The 21,164-nt window shown below is 35.7% G+C and overlaps 1 protein-coding gene across 2 annotated transcripts in view; it reads left to right on the top strand.

Annotated features, from left to right (window-relative positions):
- Nucleotides 1–21,164, top strand: part of BMP2K (BMP2 inducible kinase) — a 123,445-nt gene that overhangs the window by 82,235 nt on the left and 20,046 nt on the right. For both annotated transcript variants that reach the window (XM_029944342.1, XM_029944332.1), the window contains exons 9-14: nucleotides 1,106–1,185; nucleotides 5,232–5,392; nucleotides 9,255–9,439; nucleotides 10,723–10,821; nucleotides 11,753–11,937; nucleotides 17,345–17,502. In XM_029944342.1, the coding sequence (XP_029800202.1) occupies nucleotides 1,106–1,185; nucleotides 5,232–5,392; nucleotides 9,255–9,439; nucleotides 10,723–10,821; nucleotides 11,753–11,937; nucleotides 17,345–17,502 (868 nt within the window). The remainder of the gene's footprint in view (nucleotides 1–1,105; nucleotides 1,186–5,231; nucleotides 5,393–9,254; nucleotides 9,440–10,722; nucleotides 10,822–11,752; nucleotides 11,938–17,344; nucleotides 17,503–21,164) is intronic.

The raw sequence follows: 21,164 nt of genomic DNA, 5'->3' as shown, positions 1-21,164 counted from the left end.
GAGACACTAAGCACTGGGTAAACTGAATAAGTTTGATTACCTTTGGTGTAAGGAGCGTAGGTATTGTAAATGTAGAGACTTGGATTCAGTTCTGTCTTTATCAGTGACTGATTGTGTATATTTTGGGAAGTTACTTAATGTCTATTTTTCTGTGAAAGTAAAAATTTTAAGGATCACAAATAGTAAATGTAAACCCCTGTGACTAGTTCATGGAAGGTGTTGAGTTGATAATAGCTAATACTGCTCAGAGGTTTTGAATTCTATTCAGTCTGCGTAATATACCTAACTATGTCAGATTGATTATATATGGCCAGTTTTTGCTAATTTTAATAAAGGTCTAAACTCATCACTGATTTTAAGCCATTCTCACCTTTGTAAAGATCATTCTGGCTCCTCTTCTTATAGATGTTCTGGTATGTAAAACTTAGTCCATCCCACTAAAAAAAATAAGGATGTTGATGCTCTTTCTTTTTGCTTTGTTTTTTTTAAAGTCTCAATGTAATATATTCTCTGTTGATACTGAAAGTCAGGCAGTTCTAACATTATAGTAATGAAAGTAAGTTTATTTGACAGTTAGCTGTGAATAGTTAACTTTTTATTCAGCAAATATGTATTTGGGTGCCTACTATAAGACATATGCTCTTAGATCATAAACAAGACTTCTCTTGTTTTCTAGATTTTATGAGCCAGTGTCGTGTAGAGTGTCTGCAGGATGTAGAAACAGCACTTTACTCATATGCTTGGTGTTTGCTGCTTTCTCCAAAGTCATTTAGAAAATAGTCATTGATTTACCAATGTACTATAATCCTTCTTTTTACCTAGTATTTGCCTGTTTGTAAAGTGGATATGATGATGATGTTCTGTTTATTTTCCAAGGGATTCTGTGGATCATGAATATTGAAAGTGACATTTGTGTAGCATGCAATGGTATTTGCAGTTAGGTCTCACAAATATGTGTGAACATTTTGTAGGTATCTGAGGTGAAAGTATAAGTATTTCACAGACAGCACTTTTTAAGTTTAAGAGTGTATCCATAGCATTTAAATAAAACTTTCTGCGATTGGAATGAAAACTGAAATGAAAAGTTTTACTTTTTTCTTCCAAGAATTCTTCTATTCCTTCAGCTCTTCCTGAACCGATGACTGCTAGTGAAGCAGCTTCTAGGAAAAGCCAAATAAAAGCCAGGTAGGCAAAGCTGTGCTGAGATTTGAAAAGGCATGTTTAAAAAAGGGTATAGTTCAAGTGTCATTGATTAAATATCATTTTCACTCAAAAAAAATGTGTGTTCCTTACTGCATGTGATGAGGAGCTTAGATAACAAGTACAGAAGAAGCTTTCTCACATTAGGGATGGAGTTTACCACCCTTAGCAATTATGAAGCGGTTTTGCAGCTAATGACGTTACACTGGATCATTTTGGGGGGCGTTATGATTTCATCACATGGGAACTCTAACTCATGAAATTTTATGTTTTGTGTCTGTTGCTGATATGATTTATTTTTAATTTAAGGGAAGAAAAAATAACTTCTAGGCATCTGTTTTAGAATATTCTAAATTCATAATCAATTTTATATATTCTAAAACATCTAAAATATATATTACTATGCAGAATAATGAATGTATAGTTCTTGTAAGACTGATAAAAATGTTTAAAATTATTATTAATAGTTATTCATTGTACTGATAAGTTTGACATGTATTGTGTAGGTTAAGATGTGTACCTGATTTAATTGATGATTAATTTTTTTTTCGTGCTTTTTTGAGTTTAAAAGTTGATAAACAGGATTAAACTTAAGTTATCAGACAGGTAAAATATTGCAGTTGGGGACATTTCTTGGTCACAGCTCTTTTTTTGTATTGTATTTTACTTATGCAAAGATTTTATTTGACTGGAAAACATAAAATATATTTATCATGTACCTGTTGTTATATGCAAGAGACAGATACTGTAAACCACGAACAAAAAGGAGTAGTGTTTATTCTCAAGGAGCTCACATTCTAATGAAGACAGACAAGAAAACAGTTACAACCTTTTAGATACCAGGCAACCCAGTGTGGAGGAAGGGAAAGCTGGGAGCAGAAAAAACAGAAGAGCAGAAAGAATTCTTTTCCCTGGGGCTGTGGGTTGCTGAACTTTTCCTTGAAGGATGAACAGCTGGTCACCTGGAGTGATGGGGAGGGAAACTGTAACGGGCAAGCACGTCAGGCCAGAAGAATGGCCTGTGTGAAAGTGCCCGGCTGGAGCCTGAGGAGACATGTGAGAGAGCGGTGGGGAAGGGTAGATAGATGCCAGTCACGAGCAGCTTTGTTTATATGTTATGCTGAGAACTTTGGCCTTTGGCCTTGAAGCCAGTGAATTTTCAACCTGCAGTCAGCTCTGTGATTTGTGACTTTGTTGTGAGACGTGTTAAAGTAATAAATGAACAATAAAAAAATATTTTGTTATTTCAAAATTGTTAAGGTATCATTTGTGAATGACTTTGTTAAAAAATATCCCATCACTCTAAAAGTACCTTCATTTACTTGAATTTTAAAATACTCTCTTGAGTAAGAGACAAAAGAGTAAAGTTACATGTAGCTTGCAGGAATCTGCTATGACTGACTGGCAGCTGCTGTTAGAGTTGAGTGGCAATTATGAATTATTGTAGGACTCGTCAGTTCAGCTTTATTATTATTTGTGATTTTTTAAAATAACTATTTTGTCAGTGATTTAATCTGTAACAATGCAGATATAGATTTTTTTAAAAAGCGTGAGTCAACTGAACAAGAATGATGCTCTGAATATCTTTTCACCATCACACAAGTCATAGCTATACAGTTACAAGCTACTGAAATAGTACAGCTAAAAGTCACAGTGCTATTCATATTATGTTAAATCTGTACCTTACATTAAAAATTAGGTTCATTGGTGTTTATTGGTCAGTAATATAAATTTACTGTTTATCGATATAATCAGTAAATAACTTGAAAAAGTTTAAATGTCTATAAAGCTTAATTAAAAAAGTTAAGTTAGTCTTCTTCATGTGTAAGGTTTATACATAGGGGAGGGGTGACCGGAGAAATCTTTAAATATCATTATTTACGTGGTTTTTTATGAGTACTGTCCATCTGCCATGCCTTTACTGTGTGGCATGTTTTGCTTTACTTCTTAAAAGCCCCTTTCTACTTCCCTGAAACCTGTGCCTGCTTGTGTGACTGTTAAACATGTGAGACTTCTGTGACTTGTATCTGAAATTGGAAAAGTTGGGAATCCTTTTCCAGGCAGATGGAGACACTGAAGTGTTTTAAGAGGGGAGGGTATGTGTTTTAGGAAGATTGCTCAGGTGATAGGAGGAGGGGGAAAAGAAAGGAAGCAGAGAAGACAGCTTTGTCTGTTGTAGTGCAGATGGGCTGCCCAGGAGCGTTGACACTAGTGAGTCTCAGTCTTCCCTTTGAGTCACAGTTGTGTGTTCATATTGCCTAATCTGCCCAGACATTTTCTTCCCATTGCTTCACAGAATGCTTCATTTCGTTTTCACTGTCTAATGAAAGCATTTTTATTTTTTATTCTCTGGTACCTACCTGAAGCCTTTCTAGCCAAATTAGGTAAAGGATGGAATTACTCTTCTGTGGAACTCATGATAGTACTAGCTTGACACTAATTATTTTCACTGTCTTATATTTTACTGAATTTTCATGAACATGTGTCATGAATATACGAGGTATACTGTAAATTCTCTGAAGACAGGGTATTGTGCAAACTATGTTTGCTGGATATCAGTAATCGTATAATAGATATTGGTAGGTGGGTAAAATTAGGTAACAGGAGACTAAAATCTGCAGATTTTAATTTTAATTTGCTTTTTAGAGGTTTGCTATGCTTATGTGGGTTGTGAATCTCTATAGAGCAATTTGTAACAGGAACAAGACAGGGTAAGATCTGGCCTATACTATCTACTTAGTAAAGAATGGATAGACAGATAGAAAGCTAGTGTAGCATATAAAGTCTCTGGATTACTTGAAATTAGACTACAGCATTGGTTTTAGTGCCATATCCATAATTCGGTAAATACTTATATCCATAACTCAGTAAATACTTACCATTAAAATGAGATATAATTGGTTATATCTATACATGATAACTTTATTGCCTTTTAGTTCAGTTTTCCTATAACTTGTACCATAACCCATCCCATCTAAAGGATAAATGTTATTTTTAGAAAACAGCACACATATGTTTCTACTATTTTCTACCATCTTTTGATTCAAGTTCACTTCTTTTTAGAAAGATCGTTGAGAGGGCTCCCTCTTGTGGCACATGCAGATATAAGACCTGTAGAGGTACAGTTACTGTACATGGGACTTTCTCCAAATACATGCAGCAGATATATATTTGATAAATCATGTATGCAAACTTTTTTTAAAGTACCAAATCATTTGAAAATGTGCTAAGGGAACTTGGTGAAGAGATTTTATGGCAATCTTGTTGAAAAGTAAATGACCCTATTAAAAAGTACTTGAATTTTTGTACTGAATTTATAGAAAAAATAAGTTTATATATATATTTTTATATATCTATATATAAAGATTTTTCCTGGCTTTTTTTGAAAAAGAAAATGTCTGTGTCTTTTAGTGGCTTTTGCTTTCAAAACTAAGCTTACCACATTGACCACCCATGTCTATGGCCTAAACTAAGTCCTAGTGGGAAGAGTATTATATGATTTCCATTCCTTGTAAATAAAGCATAGTTGAAGATTCAAGGAGTTGAATGTGAGCAGGTGGCTCCACCTGCTGAAAGTTTGGGCTCCTGTTTTACATGCCCTAGAGTGCCATCTTTTCTTTCTTGGACCTGGAATCTAAGCTAAGGGAGGCTGTTGTGTTTCTTGTTTTTATTTTTCTGACTGGTTCCCACAACTGGCTCTTGATTTGGTCCAGAACGTTATGAGAAGGTTTATGTTTGTTTCTTTCACTTCATTTCCTTAAGAGTAATCCTGTATTTTTTTTCTACCAGCTTCAGTGGCAGACTGTCAATAGTAGCATACTGAGTTAAGGAAAGTGGTTAGGTTTATTTTATTTACTTTCCTATCTTTATTAAACATTTGATACTTGGGAATGACACAGGAAGAAGTCAAGAGGACTAATATCATCAGTAATAATTAGAATGCATCTGTTGAAATAGATGATTTATAGGACAAATAGTAAATTAGAAATAATACCAGTATTGAAAATGAAATATATATTTTTCTATTGTAGAATAACAGATACCATTGGACCAACAGAAACCTCAATTGCACCCAGACAAAGACCAAAGGCCAACTCTACTACTGCCACTCCCAGTGTGCTGACCATTCAGAGTTCAGCAACTCCTGTTAAAGTCCCTGCTCCTGGTGAATTCGGGAACCACAGACCTAAAGGTAATAACACCCCTGCCAACCTTGTCACCATTACAGGTAGCTCAAATCTTGTGGCTTGATTTCCTAAGAATATAAGTTACTGGCAAACTTACTACTGGGAAGCAGATAGCTTAATGCTTTAAGAAACTTTCTACTAATATCTGATAAACTCAACTAATTTTTCCTAAAGTTGTAGGCAAAAGTAGTAACATACTGGTAATATAGAAGTATGGTATAAAATGTTTTCAATTTGCTTGTCTATAGAGTCAGCTAGTAGGGTTTGAAGTTGATAATGAAGTTCAAGAGCATAGAAAATTCTGTATTGTATTGGAAAGGAGGAAGTTGAAACGTTAGCCTTAAAAAGTTATATGTCTTTCCACTGCATGTAGAGCCTTGGCACAGGTGTCTAGCTTAGATCCTGTGTACATTATAACACAGAAACCTGTCTTCTCATCTGATTTTTGAGAAGATTTGCTTTTCTAATCTAAAACATCTTCAAAGCATTATGGTGCAGTGTAGTACCTAAACAAAATTTTTTTTTCCTCAAGAAAATATCCCTAATACTAGATAGTAAACTTGATCTGTCAAGGGTCTGGGGATATAACTTGAAGGCTCATCTTAAGAAAACCCTGTTTTGCATGTTATTTCATGATATAGCCATTTTGTTTTAATGTTAAAATGTTTTATTTAAGATGCTTCAGTTGGTGTGCTCTAATGGTTAAGAGCCTACCAGTTTTAGTCTGATGAACCTGAATTTGATAGCATTACTGTGAGGATTAAATAACTGCCTAGTATAATCCCCGGTCCTTAAGAAGTGTTAAATATTAGCTACTACTGTTACCGTTAGGGGTATACCGAGGGAAGATACCGTTGGTGTTACCTGACACATTGCTGCATACTTGTGTCATGAGCAGGCACACCGGATGGAGGACTGTTCCACGGAAAAGGGAAAGTAAGGGAAGTTGAAGCCTTTTGTGTCCATTTCTCACGTAGCCTCACTGTTCTCTTCTGTAGAATGAGAATAACATCTGTTTTTTTCTGTTGTAAGGAGTACATGACAAGGTGTGTGCTATCTGGGAAGATTCTGTTTCATAGTCAGCATTCAGTGTTCTTTTCTTCCCACCATTTTGGGTTTGAGATCCTGGTAGTCTTCTCTGTCATGTGTCAACGCCCTCCAGCCAAAGACCACTACGAACACACTTGTATTTTAATAAACCATGGGAATCTCTGGTGGTGTCTCAGAAAGATGGAGTTTGAAAAGACTTATTGAAGGATTTTGGCTTGTTTTAGCTAATTCTGGGGGAAGCTTGAAGGAAGTGGGGCTTTGCTCTGGATTGACTGCTGGCAGAAGCCGGGGTATGATGTTATTCGGTATCTTAATAAATCTTAACTTCTCTAGAAGGAGAGGAGCTAAAGCTTCAGCAGCAGTTAGCCCTGTTCACCAGGATAGGGAGAGGTTTGGTCATTTTTGTGGTTGTTCCTGATTTTGTCAGTATTTGGTCTCCTTGTTCTGATCCAGCATGGTCATATGTTGGTGTTCTATGAAATTGTTTGTTAGGAAAACACCAAGGCTAGCTGTGAGGGTTGGGTCTGCTTCTGTGGCAGGGACAGCACTCCTTCCCCCCCCCATATGTTTCTTTTTTAACTTTTTCCCCCCATTAGATACTATACAGGAAGTGACACTTGAATATATTCTTTTAAAGTACTCAGCACAGTAGCGGGGAAAAAGGTAAAAATCTTCATTGTTTTTTTCTGCGGCGTAAACTAGCAGCGGGTTAGTATGCATTCTCAGGGTCCTTTTTTATGTTCTTGCATGCTTATATACAGATAGAAATAATTCATGTTGTATTTAGCATAAATAGATTCTTACCATACTTAATTCTCTGCAACTTGATGTTTTGTTTAACTCCTACATTTAGGAGAGCTTTGCACATCAGTGCATGTAAATCTACCCTGTCAATTTTAGTAGGCAGATGATGTTCCATCGTGGGAATGTATCATAGCTTACTTAACCATTTGGTTATTTCCAGTATTTCTTGTTATTAAAAGTATTATGGTGAGAATCCTAATAATAGACTCTTTTGATTTCCATGTTATTTTTCTGAGGAAGATATTAAAAAGTATACTCATTTGAAATTTGTCAGATATGGCCACATTGCCATCCAAAAAGACTTCAAAAATCCGCACTCACAACAATAGTATGAGGGTCCTTTGATTTCTATCCTTTACAACACTTGATAGTATTTATTTTAATTTAAAAAAAATTTAAAAATTAAAAAAATTTATAGTGAAATGTCTTTGTTTTTATTTTAATAATCTTGATTAATACTACTGTTTTCTGTTTGTGTTTTCTTCTGGAATTATCTTTCGCAATTTTCTGTGAGACTGTTTTGCTTTTGTTTATTTTCTTATTGCCCTGAAGATTTGTTTTTTCTGTATTCTGAGTATTAGTTCTTTGCCAAATATATTGTAAATATTTTCTTACAGTTTGTCTTTAATTTTACCAGTGATTCCACTTAACTTCTTTGAGCCTTAGTTTTATCATTTGCAAAATGGGCAATAATAGTATGACAGTTCCGTGATATGCTTGAAAGCATTGTTTCCATGTAGGATTGCTGTGATGTTGTTTGTGATTTTTCTGATATTCTATGGCCTTGGCTGGAGAGCCAGGGAACTTCCTTTAGCTTGATGTCACTAACATGAAGTCACAGTTTGTGAGGTGAAAGGTGAGCCTCATGAGTTACTGTATGATTGCTGGTGTGACTGGGCTTCACTCCCTGCCAATGTTCTTCAGTTAGACCTCAGGGTCCTAAACGATGAACATAGCTGAGGAGCCTCCCTTTTCAGTACTCTAGTAAGTGGGAGGAAACAGACTTGAAAGGCCAATGGTGGTTATGTCTGTGTGGTACAACTACAGTCCTACATTTCTAATGTATATTTTTATAAATATTTCAAGAATAATTACAATAAACATGTATTTTCTTATAATTGGAAGAGTTAGAATGTTATATAACTATTTTCATAGAGGTGTTGTATTTAAGGCCTAGGGAAGTTTGAAGATATTGGTGAAAAAGAATTCTCCTCTTTTTCCTTGCACTCTTCCTCTTTTCTCCCCTAAGAAATAATATAGCTGCATTTGAGTTTATGGTAACTCATTGGAAGAGACTATAGAAATGATATAGTATATCACATTTCTTCTTTTTGATGTAGTGTGTCTCCTCATAATTTTAAAAGTTTATTCATAAGATTTGCCTTGGGTAAAATTTATGAAGCTTATAAATAAATATACATTTAGGTGGCAGTCTTAATAGATTCACGATGCTAGCATTTATTGAGCTTCCCTTACAAGAAAGATTCCTTAAGGCATTAACAGATCAATATGCATCATCCCGACCACCAGGGACCCTAGTTAGGAAATAGCCACGAAAACAATTAATACGTGAAGGCGGAATGAAATGTTATACACGGAGTGTAGCTATTAGATAAAGGAACAAGGAAGAGAGATTTGAGCTAAACTTTAAAGGATAAGAAGAATTGCAGGGGTGGCAAATGGCATTGTAGTCTGAGAGAATCATATATTGGCAAAGACACAGACGTGCCAGTGTATGTGATAGTTGGGAAGCAAGAAAGAAAGGACGTGGCTGGTGTGTTGACAGATGAGCATGAAAGAAGTGTTTCTAAGATGCTGACTTGGGCAGAGTTGTGGCTGACAAAATTAACTTTTAGGGGTACTTAAAATTACAGTAAATAATTCATTTAGACGACATGCATAAGGATATAAATGCCTTGGTTAGTGTTACCGAAATGAGCATTTGGAAATCCAGCCATTTTGTTCACGTCTTGAGTGTGGTAACATACATTTCCCATGGAAACCACTTTTTAGGAGCACTGAGACCTGGAAATGGCCCTGCGATGGCATTGGGTCAGGGTCCCGCTCAGCAGCCCCCACAGCAGCACAGGGTCCTTCAGCAGCTACAACAGGGAGACTGGAGATTGCAGCAACTTCATTTACAGCATCGCCATCCTCAGCAGCAGCAGCAGCTACTTCAGGATGCCTACATGCAGCAGGTAATTCGTTGGTTACTGCGGATACGGGAGTAAGTGTTGTGAAATTTATGTGGCTGTTGAGTATCAGGGAGTTCCTTTCACACAGTGGGCACCTTCAGTTCCAGTAAAGCTTTGCCAGATTTCCTGATTATTGAAGAATATGTATTTTAGTTGTGTTCTGTGAGATTCTTAAGAACATTCTCTTGAGCGGCTTCTGGATAACTCAGTTGGTTCAGTGTCTGACTCTTGGTTTCACCTAAACCCTGTGTCTGGCTCTGCACTGACGGCACGGAGCCTGCTTGGGATTCTCTCTCCCTCTGTCTGCCCTTCTGCTGCTCATTTTCTCTCTCTCTTTCTCTCTCTCTCAAAATAAATGAACTTAAGAAAATAACATCAAAAAAAGAATATTCTCTTGAAATAGATCGAAATCATGGCTTTATGAAGCCAAAAATGTTCAGTTATTGGACATAATGAATAAACATGGCCATGTATGATAAATGGTATCTTTTTCAGATTATATTTTGACTTGAGAAACAGGTTTATAATGTTAATTTTGGAAGGGTGGTATTTAGGCTTTCAGAAGTAACATTACCTTGGTATTTTGTTCTTTTTGCCTTTTTTTCTTTTGCACCAGGGTTGGCGTGTGTGCGTGCGTGAGTATGTGTGTGTGTGTGGTGGCATTTAGAGTTGGAAGGGACATAGAACAAAATGACCTCATCTTCTGTTGTGCCCTTTGTGTCATTAGAACCTGTGAATTTCTAGTTCACTAAGCTGTTTTAAATTTATTGACTTCCCACAGTCACCCTTCCATCTTTTCCGAAATGTTTCTGAGCCTATTAAACATGGCACTCTCATGGATGTCTCGCTCCTCTGCTCTTGACTGACAGACCCAGAGCAGAACATAGTTAAGTAGATGGCACCACTGGGTTGTCAGAACTTACCATTGAAGGGGAGATGGAGGAGATTAGGAATTTGCTATAATGAGTCCTGGACACAAAGTAGGGTTTGCATCAATTAGTAAATGTGTTTAGGTTTAATTTTCTTTCAAACATCCTTAAACTGTGCTGGCAATGGTATTAGTTGAATCTCTTCTGTTTCATTGATAGTTTTGAAACCAATTCCAATAAGCATATGTAAGTTATAGTCCTTTACTGACTGTAGCTATTTTACTTTGGTATTTGGACCACTAGTACCCAAATTATAGTCATGATGTTAAGATCAGTACTAAGAAAAATAAAAGACTATGGTACAAAAAAGGCATGAGTAATATTGAAGAGTTCCTTTGTTTTTTTTTTCCATTGTAGTATCAACATGCAATGCAGCAGCAACAGATCCTTCAGCAACAGTTTTTAATGCATTCAGTGTATCAGCCGCAACCTTCTGCACCTCAGTATCCTACAATGGTAAATGTTACATAGTTTGTAGAAATTTCTCTCAGAATACATTCCAGTGTTGGAATTCACAGTATGAATGGTTTGGAATTTAATTATTCAAAATCAGCTCAAGTTGGTAAAGGAACAACACATTTTTTTAACTTTATTTATTTGGGGGAGGGGAGGAGCATAGAGAGAGGGAGAGAAGGAATCTCAAGCAGACTGTCCCAACACGGGGCTTGATTTCATGAACAGCGAGATCATGACCTGAGCTGAAATCAGGAACCACCCAGGTGCTCCAACACAGTTTTAACAAAGCCAGTCCTGTGTTCCAAAGCAGTTTTACGTTGGTTTAAACTGTAGCACCTGAATTTGGCACATTGTAACTAACTGATGGTATTTTTCTCTTATCTAGTAGTATAAAGGAAATGATCTGTTTCCCATGATTTTTTGTCATATGTCTCTGTGATTTGACACATATCTGTTGAATGAAAATTGAAACCCAAAGGAAAATTACATTTCCTTCAGAGAATAGTGTGACTTTTTTTTTTTATAGCAACCGCCGTACTAGTGACTGTAAGCTACTCTATTTTCTTTTTCTTAAACTATTGAAAAGAGGAATTTGAATCCTGCCAAGTGAGCCAGGCTTGACAACTGTTTTTTTTTTTTTAATTGAGGTATAATTGACATAACATTATATTAGTTTCAGGGGTGCAGTGTAATGACTTGATGTTTGTATATTTTACAAAATACCGTTATAAACAGTTTCTTAAATACAGACTTGTTTTATCTTGCTGTGGCATTCTAGTAGCAAGCTGCTCCTTCATATATAGATTGTTTTTCAGGCTTCTGATGTTGTTGCCAGTGTGAAAGGGAAGGAGCAGCACCCCAGGAGGGGCGCTGACTGTGCTCAGTGACCTCGAGCCAGCGCTGGTTGTGTAACAGGCATTTCTTGTTTCAGATGCAGCAGTACCAGCAGGCTTTCTTACAGCAACAAATGCTAGCTCAGCCTCAGCAGCCTCAGCAGCAGGCGTCACCTGAGTATCTTACCTCCCCTCAAGAGTTCTCACCGGCCTTAGTTTCCTACACTTCACCGCTTCCGCCTCAGGTTGGAACCACAGCAGACTCCTCTTACAGCACCAATAGGCAAGTATTTTTCTGGTGAATGCAACAGAAATTATTGTGGAAGTGGGTGTACCTGTGGAGTGTAGTCTCTGTGTGACTCCTGAATTACTGAGTGTCCATCTCTCGCAAAGTCCCCCTTTTTCTCTTACAAGTCCTCTCTTCCTGTCCCTGTCCCTTCCTTGCATTTCCATGAGCTATGTCTACTAATTGCTATTTGCAGATAAGGCTTAGCAATATCCAGCAGCGTTTAAGGCTAAGGAAATTAGTGGCTTATATGTTAAGACATTCTTTGTAATGTAAATAGAAACAGAACCCTAACAAGCAACTTTTTAATTAAAAAAAAAGTTCTTGTAGACAAGTTAATTTAGCTTTTTCTACTTAATACATTATAACCTTGAGTTAAGTTGATAATATTTACTCACAGGTTGTCTACTTTGGTTTAATTTAAAGAGATACAAAAATAATAACATGTCATTTGGTTCTTTTTTTAAGATAAGATACTGTAAGGTTATTGTTACCACAGCCTCATATATTTTTGTATTCAGATACATTGGTTAGTAGAGTTATTTTTCCAGGATAATTCGTACAGAAAACATTACAGTAAACTAAAAAACTGTGGTGTAAATCTTTTCAAATTCAGATTTGAATTGGGTAGTGCGTCAGGATTTTGTAGTGAAAAATCTCTTGACCAATACTTCCTAGTATTTGTAGATACTTACGAAGAAGTAGTTGTTAGAACTTTGGTTACTAGAACACTAAAGAAGTTCTCATACAACACTATTTCAGGATATGATCATTAGCTGGGAAAAGGTATCTGCAAACTTTGGCTAGGATTTGGGCATGAGAAACATCAGTAGCATATTTGTTCACTGAGCATGTCAAGAGAAGAATAAAGTATACAGTTTGCTGTAGTACACTTCCCAGTCTGTGTGTGTGTGTGTGTGTGTGTGTGAGAGAGAGAGAGAGAGAGAGAGAGAGAGAGAGAGAGAGAGAGAGAAATTCAATAAAATGGATTTATTGGAGCGTTTTCCTGAATTAAAAATTGAGGTAATGAATTCGGACAAGTATGTCTAAGTGCAGAGCAGGGCATACATCAGAGGCTGGTTAAAGATGCAGATTGGTATTTGCCAAACCATTTGTTATTTGCCTAGTCTAGTTACAGTTTTTTGATTTAACCATGTATCACTTTTGTCTCTAAGAAATTAATAGCATTATTGCAAATAGTAACATTAAAACAAATAATAAACCTTTTTTTACACAATTTATTTTTTTAACATATGCAATTATTTTTCGTCATTTACAATGCAGTAGTTACAATGATACTCCAAACAGAAAAGCAAAGTAAAAAATCAAAACCCCCACTTCTATTTCATGTAATTAGACTTATACAGAAATTAGAAGTTTAGGTACCAACTAGTTAATCACCTAATTTCACAGCTATCTGAAGTGGCAATTGTAATATAGCAGCTTATCTATGATACATTCAAGATACATGATACAATTTATTACTTGCCCATAAGCTACAACACAGCCTGCTTAATACCTTTCCTTAAATTCCACCTCTATACTACAGTATACTTGAGGTCCATGCAAAAAAGTAGCTACTTTTTATATAGGAAATGGATGATTAAGTCTTTGGTGCTGTAAAAGCAACTTCATTTAAACATAACCACCCCCACCATCATAAAAAGAAGAGGGGAAAAAAAAAAAGTAAAGAAAATAATAAGGGAAAAACCCAAGACACACTCCCTACGGGGGGAAAGAAAAAAAAAAAACCAGCATGTAATTTCTGTCCTTGACAGAATGTATTAAATAAGCAAACACCACCAACAAGCAAAACAAGTACTACAATGTAAAAATATTGAAAAAAACAATAACCCTCTCACATGCATAAATGAAAGATGGCACACAAAGAACTCACATCTTTTCAAGTCAATAGTAAATATTCTGCTACTATGTGTTAAATACTGCATGGTTTGCCCAAGCTAAGATGAAACCACATCATGAATCAATACGTATTTTGCATTTTCTTTCATTATCTACTCAAAGTCATGCCTACTGCACCTCTAAACATTTCATTAAATCCATTTATACAGCAAACACTCCCAAAATAAACTTAGATTGTATTGCAGTTTCACTTAGTGTATAAAATGCTAAATAATAAACATTTTAAACACATTTAAATAACTAAAGTCTATGACACATAAGTAGTAATCTATTAAATTTACAAAAAAGATATACCTAAAAAGTAAGATAAGAATGGAATAGTTTTATTCTTTATTGAAAGTAGGATATTCTCCTCAGTATTGTTAAGTTTAAGATACCAATGAGATTTATATTAATTTTTTTACTTTTGATGTTAATTAGCATAAAAAATGTCAGTTATATCGTGTGTGTGTGTGTGTGTGTGTGTGTATACAGCATATATATTTATGTATACTTTGTCTTCTAAAGAATTACCAACCTTTGGAAACAAAGTTGTGTCACTGATAAGAATAGAATTCTGCACTGAAAGTCGATAGAAGAAAGCTCTTGTTAGTGTTCCATTGCATGTGTACTATCTAAACTTCTGATCAGTTATAAAGGAGGATGAGGATCTAAAAATACGAGGCACATGTAAGCATGCAGGGTGCTGATACCTGTAACTTGAGCAGCTCACGTAGCATTGCCTACTTAAATCTCATCTCCACCGACACTGTTTATAGAATCACAGATGGGATGTGTTAGGGAAATGCTTTTTATTTTTTTTCTAATTTCTATGTAACTTTAGAAAAAAATTTGTTTATCATCAAAATCCTCTGCACACTCCAGTTTGGGAAGCGTTGAGTTGGGTATCTGTGAAAGTGTATAAGACTTGTTTTAACTCCACTCCTGTGAAATTATGTACTGAGGGAGGTGGGAGGTTGGAGCAGGAAACAGTAATGGTCAGATAGGTAGAAACACTTACATACTTGGCAAGTATGAACCCTAGTTTCCCTGAGGAACACTCCAGTTGCGCCTGGGGCCTTAATGTTACTTCATTAATATTTCCATTTAATATCAATCTTTACCAAAGATTGTATGTTGAGTATAATATCTTAACAATTTAAAAGGTCATCTGTAAGCAAATATTTCTGCTTATAACTAGGTCAGTAGAAGGTGAGAATTGGGTTAAATGTTTGGCTCTAAGTGTGTAAGAGACATTTGAGTAGAAGATAAGAAACCAGGTAGTTCCTTAGACAAAGGGAAAGGGTCTATATCTTGGTTAGCATGCTTATTTCATTTACCACTTAATCTTCTGCTAAAATTTCTACTCTTTCATTGTATTGCTATATTTTTAATATGACTGTTGGAGATTATTACCATGTTGTATTCAAATAAAGGTGAAATAAACATCACACATATATTATTTTACTTTTTATGATAAATTGCCCTCTTGTATTAGTTATTTATTGCTGCATGATAAATTTACCCACATTTAGTGTTTTAAAACAGTGTTAAATGTTTATGATCTCACACACTTTCTTTAGATCAGGAATTAAGGAGTTGTAGAGCCATGGGTTCATGTCCAGGGAAGGGTCTCTCATGAGAGGTACAGTTAGAGACTTGGCTGGAGCTGCAGTCTGCTGAAGGTGTGGCTGATGCTGGAGCACATTTTCAGAAGAGGGCTCACTCCACATGGCTTAGGGCAGGAGACCTCTGTCCTCTGCCATGTGGATATTTCCAAAATGTTGCTTAAGTGTTCTTTTGGGAAAAGCCACAGACTGTTTTGAATAAAGAATTATTTGTTCTGGTTTGTTCAAGAGCAAATGGTCCAAAGAGAGGTCAAGAGGGAACTTGGGATGCTTTTTATGATCTAGTCTCAGAAGACACACTGGCCCTTCTCTTGGGTAGAACTGAGTCACTAGATCTAGCCCAGTATTCAAGGACAGGGGAATTCGATTCTGAGCTTTGAAGGGAGGAGTGTCAAAGAACTTGCAGACCTATTTTAACACCTGTTTAAACCATAGGGTAAAGTGACACAGCTTATTGATTTCTAGTTTACCAAGAAGAATCAATGACATCAGCCAAGTAATATGAAGAGGAGGATAGGGATAGGGAATCAGAAAGTTCTCAGAGGGATCATTGGTAGGCAGGAGGGGGAATGTCTATTTCTTTTTGAGTTCTAGCCTCTCTGATTTGTGTTTCAGGTACTCTGAAAGCCCTTGAAGGTAGTTTTGGAATTAGTGTGAGATTCTGTCATGTGGAGGCAAGCTTAGAGGTTGACAGTTGATGCGTTCCCAGAGTGAGTTCAAAGCTGAGTTGTATTTGATTTTAAGATACCTAAGTCATATTTACTAAGAAAGACTATCTACTTGTTGGTAAATTACCATATTTTTGTCTCACTTTCAGTAAGTGTTGAAACATTCCTTTCTTGGCTCAGCTGTACTGTTGGGGCTTGGACTAGGGGATTAAATGGGCAACTTTTGCTCTCTTTCAAGACCCATGTGGTGGCAGTGGAAGTAAGCTCCCAAGGGGAGAGTGAATTTAAGGAGATGAGTCAAGGCTTGCAAATTTGAGGTACCTTTTTTAGAAGTGCATAGAGATTCTCCTTTCATTACCAATGTTAGGATATCTGGACCTGAATTATGAAACAAACGTGACAACTTTGTTACGTTGCCTTGTGCAACGTATTTGCACAAGGTGTATTTGGTGTATTTGCAGGCTGAGTTGATCAAGAGGTACCCAGGAATTCTTAGGTTAAGAAATCTTTACACTCTGCCTTCTCTTAAAAGCCAAGAGGCTCTTAGATAACTGTCTTCAAACCAGGCGTCCCAGGTTCCAGCTATAATGATACTTTAAATAACCACAAATTATTTATTAAGTAGAAAATAACCCTCATCTAGTTTCAGCTAATTCATAAAGCAGTCCACCAGTTCATTTTTTCTTGGTAGCTGTATAGAGAATGCCTTTGTCAAGAGGAAGATTATTGTGATGTTCTCAGTATAACCAGGGCAATAAGATCATATTCAGTAGTGATTTTAGAGTGATATTGTTTGACATGATTGTCCCTTTACAGCTGTTCACGACGATGATCATAATATTTATCGAGTGCTGATTTCTTTTTCTAGATACCTTTTTTTTTTTTTTTTTTGCTTTGTTTTACACGTATTAGCTAATCTTCTTCGTAACCCTATGAGATAGATACTATTACTTCTTCGTAACCCTATGAGATAGATACTATTACTTCTGTTTTACAGATGAGGAAGCTGAGACAGAGAGAGGTTAAGGAACTTGACCACAGGTACACATGGGGTGGTTTGAATCCCAGGTGATTTCCTCAGTCTGCCATTTCCATCATAATAAAAGGATCTGCTTTTCTACGTATTTAGAAAGTATGAACTAGGACACTTGAAAATCCTTAATTCTAATTTTTTTTCTTCTTTCCCTCTCCTAATTATTACTATAGGTCAGTTGCTGGTAAAGAGGCAGTTGCAAATATTACAAGTCAGAAGAACATCAGTAACCCACCTGACATGTCAGGGTGGAATCCTTTTGGAGAGGATAATTTCTCCAAGTTAACAGAAGAGGAACTGTTGGACAGAGAATTTGACCTTCTAAGATCAAGTAAGGGACACTTGAAGGCTTATTTTGCTTCACAGTAATCTAACAGCCAAAGACTGTTTTGAGGTGGTAAATAAATACAAAGTTCTTTATACGTATATGAGGGCAAAAATCAGGCCGTCTTCTTTTATATATACCATCTAACTATGTTGTGTGCATTAGAAATCAATTGCTTGATAGTAGCCATTAAACCCAAGATTGCTGATAATAATGCTGATTCCTAACTTAGGTACTGCATAACTTTGAATGTTAAGTTCAGAATATCTCTAAAACATGGAAAATTAATGTTCAAATGAAAAGGGAGACAGTGTCATGCTTACTAAACATTTTGCAGCTCTGTTTTCTTGCACACTCAGTAGAAGATATTGTGGATCTGAAATGCCCTTTGAAAGTGCCTGAAAGAAAACATGGGCTACTACATTATGTTAATGTTTTATGATGCCCTTTCGATGAGTCCTGACGTAAAAGGGCTGCTTTGTTGTCCTGATGTGGCAAATGAGAAATAAATTATTTTCCGTTTTAAATCAGATATCTCAATGGTTTTATTTGGAATCATTGCCTTTTCTTAAACTAGCTAATACATATGTCAAGCCTTAGCATGTGTATTTTAGAAAAGTTCTTTTTTGGAAAATGGATGTGTGGAATGTTTTTAGAAGGTTGCAGAATAGGAGCAGAGAGCTCGCCTCTGGAGTATGTAGATAATTTTCAGGTTTTGGAGGCTTGTATGTATTATGTATGTGTGTGTGTGTGCATGTGCATGCATATCCAAATGTGTTTTCCTGTTTTGCATGTGAAAAGAAGATCCTAATGGTCCCTAGTTTTAGTTCTTAGCTTCTATTTTATTCTTAGGTACCTGGCTTTATGAGAATACTGATTAGATGAAATGCTTTCTTCCCAAAGGATTTGTATTTTATGTAAAATTTATAAATGCCCTGAATTCACATAAGAATAATTGTTTGGGATTTAAATTTGTATTTTTCAAATTGGTTATATGCTTATGAAAAATTAAGTTGATGATTAATGAAGATATAAAAATGAGTTTTGAACCTTTAATAAAGGTTTATCAACTCTGGAAAAACCAAACTTAACATCTTTTAATTAAAAAATATTTTTTTAAACCATGACTGTTTTTGTTTGGCATTTCTAGTATACTTTATGTTGAGTAGCCCCCAGAGCCCAGTTTCAAAGAAGGAAATGAAGTTTCTCTTTTGGGGGGATGACAGGGAGACAAGGGTTAACCAAATCAAAATCATTTATGGGGTTATCTTGAAAGCAAAAGGTAAAATTTTAACCCTAGATGTTAGCTAAGGGTTTGCTAAATCAGTATTTTCTACTCTTTGGGTAAAACTCCTTTTTCCCCCGTCAGTTGATGGAAGGGCTGGAGTATTTGCATTATTTTGTCCCTTATATGGTATTCTAAGCATCTTAGAATTCGTAATGACAGCCGAATTTTACTGACTTCACATAGGGAAAAATGGCATAAAGAATATTCATGTGTACATAACTTCATAAAAATTGGGGTTAACATGTAAAACTCTTATCCAGCTATTTGCTTTCAATCTTCAAGATCAGGGAACATGTAATTTTTGTGTGTGTCTTTGCACACGTGTATGCCAAAGAGTTTAGACTTCACTGCACTGTTAATTATGGAAAGATACTAATTTCCAAATAAAAGTGCAGGAGGATCTTCATTTGAAGGTCAGACTTGGGGCAACTCGGCCACTTGGACAAGTGCCTAGATGGTCCCTGAGCTATTGCAACCACGGTCACAAGGTTGGCCTATTCCAAGTAGCTTGTAGCACCAAAAGACATACATGGATTCTGATCCTTGGCAATGCCATTTAATTAGGCTGTAATCTCAGGAAAGTAACATAACTGCTATCTCACTTCCTCATTTATGAACTAGGTATAATGATGCTTATTACCTCATAGGGTTGTCAGGAAGATAGTGTCTTGAAAGAGTCTGGGCACTCTGTAAATGCCAGTTCCCTTTTCCTCATCTTCTGTGGAAGTCCATAGGCTCCATCTCGAGGTTACTGCCTTTTAACCAGCATTTTAAAATTATATCTAAACAATCAGGTTTAGAAAAACCAAATCAGAAGGAATTTTGTGGGCAGACAACATCAATAGCAGAAATGACACATGATGGCAAAAAAGGAGATGGAAAAATGTCCGTCTTTTTCCTTAATAATTGAGAGTTGTAATAATGGTGCTCGGAATAGGTGAAATATCTTTAATAACACTTATAAAGAAATCAGTAATGTATGGAATATAGTTGAGAAAGATTTCTTTCCAAAATGTTACCAAACTGTCCTCTTTAGCACCTCTTTCACTCATAAGCAATCAGGTATCTAATATTTGGTCCACTTGATAGGGTCTGAATTCCCTTCAGTAGAAGGCTACTAACAGTGTAATGAAAATTAATTTTGTTCATTACTGGTTGGTTTCTTTGTTGTTAAAAGCTTTTTATAAAATGAGTAAGTAAATTATTGATACATTTGATATAGCAAATTTGCTTTTTTCTCAACACAGATTTTATCAGCTATTTTCCAGACTCTTTGGTTTGTGATATGCTTTCCACCGAGTAACTGAATAACTGTATGTTTGGCCCTTAAAAATATAGGCATTGCCCATGTAATGATTGTTCAGAGTAATACCTTGCCATCTGAGGTTTTATTTGTAAGATGGTACATGGTTATTTATTTTAAAAGATATTCTGTCCAGAAAATATTTTACTTGTGTGTATTATCCAAAAGGTGATTTAAAAATCATACATTTCAACATGCCAGAATTCCAAAATATTAGTAATTGGTAACAAAATCTTTTTTAGTGATCTTTAAGAAACCAGTTGTTGATTCCATATACCAGTTGGCAAAGGGATTTAACATATAATATAGACCAGATTCTTGCTGAATATTATTTATGGTTCAGAGTGTTTTACCTGTTACTCTTAAAATCAAAAAATTAAATCAAAATTAAGCCTTATTAATAAAGCTGATGTTAGTGACATTTTTGAAGTTTACACTTGTATTTTTCTTTGTCTTTTGTACCAAAACATCCAGATTAGCATGTAAACTTTAGAAAAATGTGATAAAATATAACACATTAAACACTAATTAGAATACCGGTGCTTGCTTTGGGAAAATTTTTAACTTGCGTTTGCTCAGATAGTTGGATAGCTCTGCATGTTAATTAAAAGTAATACTTAATGGAATATTTTTTGTTGATGGCGATTGTTTCTATTTACAACTGTGTTATAACTAAAAGGAAGAAGAGAAGAAACCACAGACTGTGGCTGCTTTGCACATTCCACTGAATGTGTTCTTTTTTCCTGTGAAGCCACGGAAGGAAATAGATGTCAACATCTGTATTAGTTTGTTGTAAAATATTAACTCTTCCCATTTTAAACAAATTTACATTTAGTGCTGTTCCTTCAGTGCAGAATAACAGAACTTTTCGAATCTATTTAAATAGTTTCAAAAGTATCAGAGGAAGACTGTACTTGTAAAATTTATTCACTAACCTTTTGGCTATACAGTCCATTATCCGTATATGCTGCTGAATTAGCTTATTAGAGTATATTGATTTGCTGATGATATTGTGGAGTATACTTAGATTCTAGGATTTTTAAATCCTGTATTTTTTGCCATCTGTATCAATTAAAA

The sequence above is a fragment of the Suricata suricatta genome, chromosome 1 (assembly GCF_006229205.1).
Source record: "Suricata suricatta isolate VVHF042 chromosome 1, meerkat_22Aug2017_6uvM2_HiC, whole genome shotgun sequence".
Classification (NCBI taxonomy): domain Eukaryota; kingdom Metazoa; phylum Chordata; class Mammalia; order Carnivora; family Herpestidae; genus Suricata; species Suricata suricatta.
Note: the sequence above shows the minus strand (reverse complement) of the source record. Positions and strands in the feature narration are given on the sequence as shown.